General features: G+C 40.8%; 1 protein-coding gene across 1 annotated transcript in view; it reads right to left on the bottom strand.

The window, feature by feature from the left end:
- The window catches only part of LOC117994068 (E3 ubiquitin-protein ligase arkadia-C-like), a 76,433-nt gene that overhangs the window by 56,647 nt on the left and 5,522 nt on the right, over positions 1-14,264 (bottom strand). The window contains exons 5-12 of the mRNA XM_034981943.2: positions 13,710-13,886; positions 12,904-12,999; positions 11,684-11,782; positions 10,775-10,875; positions 9,890-9,976; positions 8,799-8,870; positions 5,786-5,789; positions 4,917-5,056 (exon numbers count right to left, since the gene is read on the bottom strand). Of these exons, the coding sequence (XP_034837834.1) occupies positions 4,917-5,056; positions 5,786-5,789; positions 8,799-8,870; positions 9,890-9,976; positions 10,775-10,875; positions 11,684-11,782; positions 12,904-12,999; positions 13,710-13,886 (776 nt within the window). The remainder of the gene's footprint in view (positions 1-4,916; positions 5,057-5,785; positions 5,790-8,798; positions 8,871-9,889; positions 9,977-10,774; positions 10,876-11,683; positions 11,783-12,903; positions 13,000-13,709; positions 13,887-14,264) is intronic.

Here is a 14,264-nt window from a genome sequence, read left to right as displayed (position 1 = left end):
TTTAGGGTTCCGTACCTCAAAAGGAAAAACGGAACCCTTATAGCATCACTTTGTTGTCTGTCTGTCTGTCTGTCAAGAAACCTACAGGGTACCTACTTCCCGTGGACCTAGAATCATGAATTTGGCAGGTAGGTACATCTTATAGCTGTCATTTGGGGAAAAATCTGAAAACCGTGAATTTAGGGTTAGATCACACAAAAAAAAATTAAATTGTGGTCATGAACTAATAATTAGTATTTTCAACTTTCGAAGTAAGATAACTATACCAAATGGGGTATCATATGAAAGGTCTTTACCTGTGCATTCTAAAACAGATTTTTATTTATTTTAATGCATCATAGTTTTTGATTTATCGTTAAAAAAACGTCGAATGAATACGACTGTAGTACGGAACCCTCGTTGCGCGAGCCCGAGTATTTTATTTGGTGAAATTATTATTTTTCTTCACAGTGAATTCATACGTATTTTTTGTGATCTAAATATATAAAAGGAAAAGGTGACTGACTGACTGACTGACTGATCTATCAACGCAGAGCTCAAACTACTGGACGGATCGAGCTGAAATTTGGCATGCAGATAGCTATTATGTCGTAGGCATCCGCTAAGAAAGGATTTTTAAAAATTCAACCCCTAAGGGGATGAAATAGCGGTTTGAAATTTGTGTAGTCCACACGGACGAAGTCGCGAGCATAAGCTAGTCTTTAAATAATAAAACCTGTAACTAATTTTCCGATTCCGGTACGACCGAAATTCCTATGAAATCAATCGAAAACCATTTTCCATTTGCATTCGAATTGCGACATTATTTCTAATAGATTTAACGCCCAATTTCCAATACTCAGCATCTGCACTGCAATATGACAAAAACCTCTAAAGAAATGCAGCAAAAACCTGATCTCTCCCCTCACTATACTGGGTTGTGAGCTTCATGTAGTTTCTAACGTCTGCTATATGAAATGGTCACAGCATAAAGAGCGATACAGTAGTCCAACGCTTTTAATTAATTAAATGACACCACGACAAATATTTCCCTTTCCTCTCCAACTAAGCTTAAAGCTTGTGCTAGGAGTAGGTACGACAATAGTGCAACGGGCGGGGTTTGAACCGTCGACCTTTCGGTTTTTCAGTCCACTCCTTTACCCGTTGAGCTATTGAGGCTATTAATTACGTAGACCAATACGGTCTTGGACTGTAGAGATAAAATGATGTCATGTTTTGTATATCGGTAGCTTATGGGCCTAGAATTCATTATTAAAGGGAATAGTTTTAAAAAAGCCACGATTTTTATTTATTTTTAACATGAACGTCACGCTGTATGGAAGGCGAAGTACTCCCGGGCAAGGACATGGGCTACTTTTTATCCCGGTGATGTTCCCACTAAATTACAACATGGGATTATTCAAGGGGCGAACCAACAAATTCCTGAAAGGTCGGCAACGCATCGGCAGTTCCTCTGGTGCTGCAAATGTTTATGGGCGGTGCACTTACATCAGGTGACCCGCCTGCTCGCTATCTCTATTTGAAAAAAAAATTAGAGTTCCCGCGGGATTTTTAAAAACCTAAATCCACGCGAACGAAGTCGCGGTCATCACCTAGTAGGCTTTATTTTGATTTAAAAAAATTAGAGATCCCTACGAAAATCGTAATGAGCTACCCGTGCGAAGCCGGAGCGGGTTGCTAGTATACTTGTTGTATCGGGTGTTCAGGTATGTTTTAGTCAGAAAAAACTGTATGTAGGCCCGTAGCGTTGGCGCAGGTAGTCAACTGGCGCACCGTCAGCCGACCTTCGGGTTCAACGGCCCGTCCTAAATATAGTGGGGCACGCGGATGTCGGGACATACCGACATACAGCGGAGCGACGCGGACGCTGATTCTGGTGTTTTATTTTCGCAAGTCTTCTTCTTTTTAGGGTTCCGTACTAACGAGAGAAAAGTACAAGGGTTATCGAGTCAACCGGGGACCCGAGAGCTGGCAGCTACCTTGGTCAAAGAATTAGTTTGGCCATCCAAAGAGGAAATGCTGCCAGCATCTTGGGTACAATGCCTCGCTGCAGTAGTCTTGATGAGGTTTTAGATTTAATTTAATTTGTTTTAGTTTTAATATAATGTTATATTTTACTTTTAATTTAGATTTAAGTATTTTTTGAATATAATTGTCTATCTATCCCTTTTTAAGTCTTAAAGAAAAGTACTATATTATATACAAATATCGGCTCGGCCGACATAGCAATTAACAGCTACTAGATGATGCCCGCGACTTCGTCCGCGTGAATTTAGGTTATTTAAAAATCCCATAGGAACTCCCACAGGAGGCTGAGTTTGTTGTGGGCTCTTCTCAGACCTGGGCGCGTTTGGAACCCTCGTAGCTTTAGTTTTAAGTTTGAGTAATAATTATCACCACTATATTATCTTAGAAATCCAACATCTGACCATCAAAAAGAGTTATTTATTACCTATTTTAAATAAATCATTTGACTTTTGAGTTTTGAACTCTTTGCTTTTCTGGGATAGAAAGTAGCCGATGTCGGAGGGGGAGGAGAATATTTTTACGGAACCCCAAAACGCCCAATGAGTAAATTACCATGACGGTGGCACTAGAAAGTCCAAATTATTGTTTCACCTCTCACGCACATTATTTTTAGACTTGAAGGTAAAATATATACAAGTTTTGGTCAATCACTGCCGAATTAGGTATAAGTCCCGCAAATTGCTATTGCGCTGCGCTGGAACCATGTCTCATTCACATCGAAATGACGTCATTTTGACGCCAGCCGAAAAAAAAAAATACCATCAGCTCGAAACTTCAGCTAAAATGGCGGCCACGCGCATTAGCAATTTTCGGGACTTTTTAAACACTGGACTAATTTATTGTTGGATATACAATAAACAAAAATACCAAACTTATTCTAGAACATAAAAATTACAGATCGAAAATATCATGTAAACCACCGCAACGAGGCAGGGTGCTGGGAACGCTGGCAGCGTTACCTCGTTGAATGGCCAGACTAATATGCTGACCAAGGTAACTGATAGCCCTCCGGTCCCCCGTGGATTCCGCGAGACGGGATGAAAGGTCCTTAAAAAAGGATCTAGCATCCTCGCCCCACGAACCCATGGTCTCCACCCCAAAAGGCACAAATATGAAACTATTTTCTATATTCTCATATTTGCGCCTCTTGGCCCTTTCTGCCTTAGTAGCCGCCGCTCCGGCCGCCACGGAGGTCGCCTGTACGTGTGACAGCGCCAGTGTATCCACACACGTGGCATCCCACACAAGCGACCTACCTTGCTTCCACGGGACGAGAGTCATACCGTCTGGTCTCTTGCCATCGCTACGTGCCAAACCATTGTTGGATTAAGTAGGTATTCACTTAAATATGGAAAGTAAGTTGTTTATGGAAATAAATTAATGATCACTATGGGCCTCAAAGGAACCTGAGAGTCACTCATTGTGGAGGAGTAGAGAGCTATGCTTGGAGTTTATCTTTTTTAGGGTTCCGTACCTTAAAAGGAAAAACGGAACACTTATAGGATCACTTTGTTGTCTGTCTGTATGTCAAGAAACCTACAGGGTACTTCCCGTTGACCTAGAATCATGAAATTTGGCAGGTAGATGGGTCTTATAGCTGGCTTTAGAGGAAAAATCTGAAAACCGTGAATTTAGGGTTAGATCTCACAAAAAAATTAAATTGTGGTCATGAACTAATAATAAGGTTTTTAATATTCGAAGTAAGATAACTATATCAAAAAGGGGTATCATATGAAAGGGCTTTACCTGTGCAATCTAAAACAGATTTTTATTTATTTTTATGCATCACAGTTTTTGAATTATCGTGCAAAATGTCGAAAAAATACGACTGTTAGTACGGAACCCTCAGTGTGCGAGCCTGACTCGCACTTGGCTGGTTTTTTATTTTATTCAGATACAAGTTAGCTCTTGATTGCAATCTCACCTGAAGGTAAGTGATGATGCAGTCTAAGATCGAAGCGGGCTAACCTGGAAGGAGTATGGCAGTTTTTATTAAACCCATACACCTTTAGTTTGGTTTCTACACAGCATCATACCGGAACGCTAAATCGCTTGGTGGCACGGCTTTGCCGGTAGGGTGGTAACTAGCCACAGCCAAAGCCTCCCACCAGACTAGACCAGAAATTTATAAAATATAAAATTCACACGATAAAAATCTAACCCGGGACCTCCCACTAATAAGGTCACAGCGCTTACCACTGCGCCAGGGAGGTTGTCTATGTAATCAAATCAGAAATGAGGAATTCCGTAAGGGAACCAGAGTAACAGGTTGTGAAGCTGAAGTGGCATTATGCAGGGCACATAGTTCTAAAAAACCTATTTAATATTAAGACTTGCTTTATGCCGCTGTGGCTTTGCTTAGGTACCTACAGAAAATTTAGGCTTGGGCTTGACGATAACGCTTAAAAAAGCAATAATTAGGTCAGGGTTGGAGCACGCTTGCCTATAAGATGCCTATTTGCACTTGTCTTGAAGGTATTTAGGTTATAGCTATATTATAATTGTTTCTATAGAAAACATCTATATTTATACAAAATCCCAAGTTTTCTAAGCCTAGAAAACTGTGTTAGTTTAGGTGAATACTGAATGCTGTCATGAAAAGAGAATAATCATTTATATAGGTAATCCAAGTAGGTAGGTACTTTGGACATTTTTAAGCCTTCAGGCTGTTACATAGTACTTTTAGTCACGTTTTACTCTATCAATATACAGCATTACGAACGTTGCTACATACATTAACCAGCGATAAATAGCCGCGTCCGACGATAATGTACCCGACTAAACGATAGGAAGTCGCTATCAAATACTATAATACCTACAATACAACAGCATTTCTGGTCACGTCACATTAAGAAAATGTCGATGCGAACACTATTCTTTGTAGTTACCTGTAGTTCTGCTCGTAATCCCAGTAATCCTTGTATCGCGGGTGCCAGCGAGGGCCCCCGCGGGAGTAGGGCCTTCTTGAGCCCCCTTGGCTCATAGCTGCGCCATACCAAACCGTATCGATCTGCGACCAACACCGGGCCTAAAGACCCGCTTCCACCCACTCTCACAACACTAAACCACCACAAATTCACTCCACTAAACACTTTAACACAACACAAATCAAAAAAAAAAACGAAAATCCAAAGGACTCCACAGGAGTCGTCACTCGTGTTTTGGAGAGGACTGCAACGACGCGAAGTTCGCGCAAACTGACTGAGCAACTGCCAACTTAGCAAATAGGAACGCGCAAACGTCACGGCTCACGGAAGCGCTCTCTACCGGAACTGGTAACAATTTAAATTTGACCGCCAAATTAATTAATGACTATTATTTTACAATTACCTCAAAATCATTAACATTAATGAGCGGTGGACGTTACAAAAAAAAAATCGAAAGTTATTGCACTTAACAGCATTGAAAAAGCGAGTCTTAATGATCAGGCACGGGGAGTATTGATTTTATATTAGCGACTCGTGCAAACATAATTTTCACGAAGCGACACCGATAACTTTGAGTTGAGGTGACCGTACGCAAATAGGTGGGCGTGTTATCGCGCACTCCAACTGTTCACATAATTAATGTGAATCAGCCTATTATCTCGGCACTCGTTACGCACTATGAAGCATCCTATATTCTACATTACAAGCACAAATCTCTACGGGGATGAACTCAAAACTCAATAAACACAACTAAAAGTCTGATGTTAAACTCAAATTGTGAGGAAGGACAAAAATATTGGAATTTTAATAGCGCAACGCTGTGCCCCGACCGAACTACACAATACGTAAGCTTTAAAAAAAAACTTTACACAACTTGTTCACATTGGAACAAAATTCGCTGCAGCGCTTTCAAATACCAACACAAAACACACAAATCGAAATCGTCTAACACCTAAAGCGCTCGAGCGCTGTATAAGCCTAATGCCCCGCCCATTGTTATTATAATGCAGCCAACATGACGCACAAATTGTGGAGTGAAGTTAGCCGCAGAAAAATGACACGCTGCAGTTTTCTCTTTTTATCTAATGGATACAACAGAGTCAGAACTAGTCTTTTTGTCATAGTAAATCATTCAAGCTGCAGATGAAGTGGTAAACTAAGTAAATTGTATAATTTCTTCAAGTATAAAAAAATGTTGCCTTGGAATCAAGTCTTTGAATCTAATTTACAATTTGCTCCGTTATAATGTAGAATCCTATCAATTCCGATTCCCCTTTTCCCTTCTTTTCTGTCAACTTATCAATCTATACTTTTATACAAATATTATAAATGCGAAAGTGTTTGTTTGTCCCTCCTTCACGCTATAACTAAAAAAACCAATCAATTTGATAGTTGAAAGGATGGAGAGTAAAATACCTAGGTAACTTTTTATTCTGGAAAATCAAAAAGTTTCCACGGAATTTTCATAAACCTAAATACACGCCGATGTAGTCGCGGGCATCAGCTAGTGAGTAATATTACTGTCTATAAATAATTTTACATGTATGATGTAGGTAACATTAAATGTAGGTATAGGTCCCGCAAATTGCTATTGCACTGGAAGGAACCATGTCTCATTAACATCGAAATGACGTCAGCCGAAATAAAAATATACCATCAGCTACTAACTTCAGTCTAGTGCTGACGTCACTAAAATGGCGGCCACGCTCATTAGCAATTTGCGGGACTTATAACATTTGATGGCTGGTGGTGTAGGTGCAGCCCCACGTTTTTTATTTATTCAGTTATGAGTTTGCCCTTGACTGAAATCACACCTAGTGGTAAATGATGATGCAGTTTTTAAAAACCCATGCCCTTTTGGTTTCTACACGGCATCGTACCTGAACGCTAAATCGCTTGGCGGCACGGCTTTTTCGGTAGGGTGGTAATTAGGCACGGCCGAAACCTTCCACCAGACCAGACCAGAAATTTAGAAATTATAAAATTCCATACCCCTTCCAGGAATCAAACCTAAGAACCTCCAACTAATAAGACCACAGTGCTTATCACTGCGCCACGGCAGTTTTATTACAAGTTTCATGACTGTCGTGAACTGTTAACTGTGTTTCAGTATGACTGTAATGTCTAGGTAATTTGAGCATAATTCAATATAGGTACCTAACTGTCAAAATTGTGCAAAAAGGGGAAGTATTCTTCATGGGTCAATAATGATCATGTAGACAACTCATAACATATTTTGCATGTCAATGGACAAAACATATTGGATAGTTATTAATTTAATGTTAAGAGCCTCAATAGCTCAACCGGTATAGGAGTGGACTGAAAACCGAAAGGTCGACGGTTCAAATCCCGCCCATTGCACTATTGTCGTACCTACTCCTAGCACAAGCTTGAAGCTTAATTGGAGAGGAAAGGGGAATATTAGTCATTTAATATGGGTAATATTCTTTTTAAAAATAAAAAAAATCTTATGTACAATGTTTCTTGCAAATAAAAATTTGATTCATTCATTGTTATAACGGGATCTAGTCATAACACAAAAAGTCCAGTTTCCTCATCTAGCTGCAGCGCTACGCGAGAAGCATGGCGTCCGCCGTCCAAGTTATTTTCGCGATGACACAACACTGGGTGACACTTTCACTCGTAGCGATCTATTTTGCAACAAATATTTATATAATTAGGTTGGGTTCTTTTCTAACGCTTCTTAGCGAATAGCTTAGTATTTAGGAATTTAACTTAAAAACATCAGTCAGTGCGAGTCGCACTCGCACACGAAGGGTCCCCTACCATCGTATAAGATATACTTACACTTTTTTTTGCATGCCGGCCATTTTGAAATTTTTGGACTTAAATAATAGAAATAAGAAAATAATATTATACCTTAGAACTACAAACTCTTGTATACATAATATAATATTATAAATGCTAAAGTGTACCTGTATGTCTGTCTGCTAGCCTTTCACGGCCCATCCGTTCAACCAATTTTGACGCAATTTGGTACAGCGATAGCTTGCATCCCGGGGAAGACTGACTAACTGACTTCAACGCACAGCCTTAAGCGGTGGTTCTAGAGACGTTAAATTTTGAGAGTATGTTCTTTGTAAAGAGTAGGTATCCACTAAGGGTTTTTCAAAATTCCACCCCTAAGTGGGTTAAATGGGGGATGGAAGTTTGTATGAAAGTCCGTCATTTTTCAAGTTATTTGCATGAAAATTGGTATTTGGGTTTTCGGTCAGAAATGAAGAAATACGTGATTCACGATTTTTGGAAATTCAACCCCCACCTTGATTTTCTGAATTCCACCCGAGCGAAGTCGGGGCGAGTCAGCTAGTGGTAGATAAACTAAACAAGGAGGAAATAAAAAAAACCACATCAAGAAAATTTAAAAATATATTTTTTTATTCTTATATTAATATCAATAAAATACATAGGTAGATATTTTTTAAATCTGAACGTAAATAGCAAACACTATAAATGCGAAAGTGTGTTTGTTTGTTGGTTTGTCACGTCGCAACGGTGCAGCGGATTGACTTGATTTTTTGCATGGACCTGAAGAGTGACATAGGCTACTTTATATCCACGACCATCAAAGATTTCCTACGGGATTTTTAAAAACCCTAATTCCATGCGGACGAAGTCGCGGGCATAAGCTAGTGTACCAATAAATTAAAAAAAAAAAACTGATCAATAGCGCAAAGGGCACTTTTTTAACCGATTTTGATGAAATTTGGTACAGTGTTAGCTTACATCCCGGGGAAGGACATAGGCTACTTTTAATCCCGGAAAACCAAAGAGTTCCAACGGGATTTTTAAAAACCTAAATCACGGGGCATCTGTTAGTACTACAGTTGGTAGTCGGCCGGGTCGTACAGTTCCGACAGCAGACGGTATATGTAGGACGGTGAGCTGCCCCCTCTGAAATGACAAAAAATAATCTATATATATATAAAAGGAAAGGAAAATAAGCTGTGATAGCCTAGTATAAGTTGTGATAGCCTAGCAGTTTGGACGTCCGCCTTCTAATCAAAAAAAAAAATCAAAAAAAAAAAAAAAAAATAGGAGGTCGGGGATTCGATCCCGGGCACGCACCTCTAACTTTTCGGACTTATGTGCGTTTTATGTAATTAAATATCACTTGCTTTAACGGTGAAGGAAAACATCGTGAGGAAACCTGCGTGCCTGAGAGTTCTCCATAATGTTCTCAAAGTGTGTGAAGTCTACCAATCCGCACATGGCCAGCGTGGTAGACTATGGCCAAAACCCTTATATCTGAGAGGAGACTCGTGCTCTGTAGTGAGCCGGCGATGGGTTAATCATGATGATGATAAAAGGATAAGGTGACTGACTGACTGGTCTATCAACGCACAGCTCAAACCACTGGACGGATCGGGCTGAAATTTGGCATGCAGATAGCTATTATGACGTAGGCATCCGCTAAGAAAGGATTTTTGAAAATTAAACCCCTAAGGGGGCGAAACAGGGGTTTGAAATTTGTTATTAAAAAGAAGATAACATAGGGAAGGTATCAAAAGCGTTTGAAACGCGAAAGTGTTTACAAAGAGTTCTCCAGCCACAGCTTAATCCTATTGTTGTTGCTTATGACGGTCTCAAATGGAAACACGCCAGCTTATATTGAATACACTATACTAGTGACATAGCTCAACGGGTTGCGAAGCTGAAGTGGCAATGGGCAGGGCACATAGTTCGTACAACCGATAGACGTTGGGGTCCCAAGGTGCTGGAATGACGACCTCGCACCGGAAGACGCAGCGTTGGAAGACCCCCCAACTAGGTGGACGAACAACATCAGACGACTCGTAGGGAGTTTCAGGTGGCGCAAGACCGTGGCGTGTGGAAGTCCCTACAAGAGACCTATGTCCAGCAGTGGACGTCTATTGGTTGATGATGATGATGATACTAGTGACGACACTCACAGGTTGGTGATGAAGAGCGTGATGTGGTCGGGAGGCACCAGGTCGTACTGCGGACACACCACGTGCGCACACGCACTCTCCGCGCTCCTGGTGACGCAACATTACACGTTATGACAGGTTATGTAGTATGATGAAAAATTAAAAAGAGCAACCGCCGAGTTTCTTGCTGGTTCTTCTCGGTAGGAACGGCATTAGGTTTAAAGACCTTATTTTCTCAAAAAAAAAAACAAAAGTTCACTTACATGAGAACAATTTTAAGCATAAATATAGAAGAAAAACATTACTTAAGATACGGTGAATTTATATATATTTTAAAACTATAGTGTTTGACAATATTTTTTTATATTTTCTTTAAATTTTGGAAAAGATTTTTCGTTAAAAATGTCTTTAGGCAAGTTATTATATAGTAGCATTCCGAACCAGTGGTAAATTAAAACTACCCGATGATTCAAAAGCGCTTGTAAAAAGTTTACTAGATGATGCCCGCGACTTCGCCCGCGTGGGTTTAGGTTTTTTAAAATCCCGCGGGAACTCTTTAGTTTTCCGGGACAAAAAGTAGCCTATGTCCTTCCCCGGGATATAAGCTAACTCTGTACCAAATTTCATCAAAATCGGTTGAACGGTTGGGCCGTGAAAAGCTAGCAGACAGACAGACACACTTTCGCATTTATAATATTAGTATGGATACTTGAGTCAACATAACCTCACTTCACGTTGTTTGTTTCATATACATTTTGACAAACAAAAAAAAGTGGCCACGGTGATAAGGACAAAAAATAATCATTTTGTCACGTTCTAATAAAAGGTTAAATGTATTTAGCTATCTCGCTTTAACAGTAAGAGTCACATTAGGGCTACTTCTACAGGTATTTGTTCTGAGCTCACATGTAAGGCAACGCCTTGTGCGCAGGCGCGAGCGCGTTGAAGTGGTCTCGCTCGCACGCGTGCAGCGGAGACAGCTTGTACAAGGGAGACAGCACGATCACCTGACAACATACAACATACAATTTTGACTTACTATACAAGCAAGATTTATACTCTACTAGTTGATGCCCGCGACTTCGTCCGCGTGGATTTAGGTTTCTAAAAATCCCGTGGGAACTCTTTGATTTCCCGGGATAAAAAGTAGCCTATGTCACTCTCCAGGTCTTTATCTATACACATGCAAAAAATCACATTGATTCGTTGCTTCTTTGCGACGTCATTGAAGGACAAACCAACAAACAAACATAATTTCGCTTTTATAATAAGTGTGCTGATTCACGGAGATATTTTTTTAAATATTTTTATTATTATTCAGATACAAGTTAGCCTTTGACTGCAATCTCACCTGGTGGTAAGTGATGATGCAGTCTAAGATGGAAGCGGGCTAACTTGGAAGGGGTATGGCAGTTTTTATTAAACCCACACCCCTTTGGTTTCTACACGGCATCGTACCGGAACGCTAAATCGCTTGGCGGCACAGCTTTGCCGGTAGGGTGGTAACTAACCACGGCCAAAGCCCACTCATCTAATGACTTCAACAATTTTTTTTTTAAAGAATATTTATCAGCCATGTTAAACAACTAAAATTCCCCTTTCCTCTCCAATTAAGCGTCAGGCTTGTGCTAGGAGTAGGTACGACAATAGTGCAACGGGCGGAGTTTGAACCGTCGACCTTTCGGTTTTCAGTTCACTCCTTTACCGGTTGAGCTATTGAGGCTCATTGACGATGATGATGATGATGAATCCCAAATCCCGGGATTGGAAAGGCCAGGATCCAGTTCTATACAAAATAAGCTTTGGAGAACTTACGGCAACGGCGCGATGCGCAGCCGCAGTCGTGACGGCTAGGAGCCCTGCGGGCGCCAGAGCAGCACCCCCTGCCAGGGCGCCCAGGGCTCCCACAACCACCTATAATTAGTTATTGTTTAGTTAAGTAGTTAAGTTCTTTTTATTTGTCCAGATATTTTGCAAATGCTGTGTACACATTTTATAGATACATTTATCAGCCTGTGTTTGTTTATAAGTGTCGTAGTTTGTGTTAAATTAATGTATTGTGTGTTCCTAATAAATAAAATAAATAAATATAATGATATATAGCGTTAAGTTATATCTATAATATAAAAATGAATCACTAAATGTGTTGGTTTTTATTTTTTATTTTTTTGATTCAGATACAAGTTAGCCCTTGACTGCAATCTCACCTGGTGGTAAGTGATGATGCAGTCCAAGATGATAGCGGGCTAACCTAGAAGGGATATGGCAGTTTTTATTAAACCCATACCCCTTTGGTTTATACACGGCATCGTACCGGAACGCTAAATCGCTTGGCGGCACGGCTTTGCCCGTAGGGTGGTCACTAGCCACGGCCGAAGCCTCCCACCAGACCAGACCAGAAATTTAGAAATTATAAAATTCTAAACCCCTGCCAGGAATCGAACCCGGGAACTCCCACTATTAAGACCACAGCGCTCACCACTGCGCCAGGGAGGTCGTCGGGAGGTGGTCATCGCAAATCTCGAAAATAGCTGAACCGATTTCGCTATTTCTTTTTTTTATAATATTCTTTGAAGTACGAGGATGGTTCCTATGAAGAGAAAAAATTAATTCAACCTCCCCCTCAATTTTCTAAACTCCACCCGAGCGAAGCCCGAAGACCCGAGCGGAGCGAGGGACGGATCAGCTAGTCCATTTTAAATATATCTAAATATATGTAGTCTCTAACGTGATCAAATCAGAAATGAGGAGATCCGTAGGAGAACTAGAGTAACCGACATAGCTCAACGGGTTGCGAAGCTGAAGTGGCATTGGGCAGCGCACATAGTTCGTACAACCGATACACGTTGGGGTCTCAAGGTGCTGGAATGGCGACCTCTCACCGCAAGACACAGTGTTGGAAGACCCCCCCCCTAGGTGGACGGACGACATCAGACGAGTCGCAGGGAGCCGCTGGATCCAGGCGGCGCAAGACCGTGGCGTGTGAATAATAGTGCTAAGTTATTGCTAGCATACTTATTAAACCCTTACCTTACCTTGTTAACTCTTGGCATGAGCGCCCCTACGGCCGCGCTGCTTATTACTGTCACCGACACGCCCGCTGTGGCCAAACGAGATGCCATCGCGTGACTCTGACGACAATAATAATAGTAATTATCATTAAGTAAGCGGTAATCACTTAACATCAGGTGACCCCTGCGAGCAAACGAGCAGGCGCTCGTTTGCTCGCTATTTTTATTTAAAAAAAAAGTTGGTGTGAAATGAAAGTGAAAGTGAAAATAAAGTGAAACCTAATTAAAATGAAATAGCGCCCTATGGGCCGTGCTGCTTGTTACAGTCACTGAAACACCCGCTGTGGTTGAACGAGATCCTGCACGCGTCTAATAGTAATAATTGGAAATGAATAAGAAGTGGAAATAAAGTGAATGCAAGCACATGAAAATGGATCGAAAGTAATGATTTTAAGCTTATTTCGTGGTTCAAAGACATATTTTAATGTAGATAACGGGTGCATACTGATAATTTGATATTTTTATTTGTCGATATTCCAAATGCAATTGGGTTGAAATCGTGGTATGTACCCGTTATCCACATGAAAGTGAAAAAAATGGAGTGAAAGCAAAATGAAGTTGGAGTGAAAGTAAAATGAAACTGGAGTGAAAGTAAAATAAAACTGGAGAGGAAGTAGTTAAAATGAAAAAAGAGTAAAAGTTAAATGAAAATAAATAGAAATTAAAATGGAGTGACAGTAAAATGAAAAAAAGTGAAAGAGAAATGAAAATGGAGTGAGTGTGAAATGAAAATGAACACAAAAATATATCCGTGTGTCTGTTCCACTGACCTCTGCGACCTCCGTGCCCTCAGCCAGCAGCAGGCGGAAGCGCTTGGTGGCCGAAGCGCGTAGGAATCTTTCCACCAGGCTCGAAGCTCCGTAAGTCAGGATGAGCTCGTCCGCGTGGACATGTTCCTTGGCTTGCGAACAGATTGATGATGTACTGGAATCCAGTTCCGCACGAAGCTGGAATGTCACTCCATGGTGTGAGCATTGACGAAGCCGTGAAGACAGAGCAATCGTGCGGTATGTGCGGGCCCTGGCCTACAGCTACGTATAACGCGTACAAAATGAGCTCTCACTCGCCATTCTAACATTGTGTCACCTGTGTTGAAGGTGAAGGTACTTTTGACATGACAGTTGACACAGAGTTAAAATGATAACTCTTTTTTTACGGACTATAGTTAGGGCTCCATGTCAGTGCTATGGTCGTCATTTACCACGAGATCAAGGGCGTCAGGTCGAGGTGGTATACGTTACGTAACGTATAGTTAGTGTGATTTGTAGATAGATAGACAAATTAAACAAATTATCTACTCATATCTTAACATCCTGAATATGAAT

Source organism: Maniola hyperantus, chromosome 26, assembly GCF_902806685.2.
Source record: "Maniola hyperantus chromosome 26, iAphHyp1.2, whole genome shotgun sequence".
Lineage (NCBI taxonomy): Eukaryota > Metazoa > Arthropoda > Insecta > Lepidoptera > Nymphalidae > Maniola > Maniola hyperantus.
This window is presented reverse-complemented; position numbering and strand designations above follow the sequence as displayed.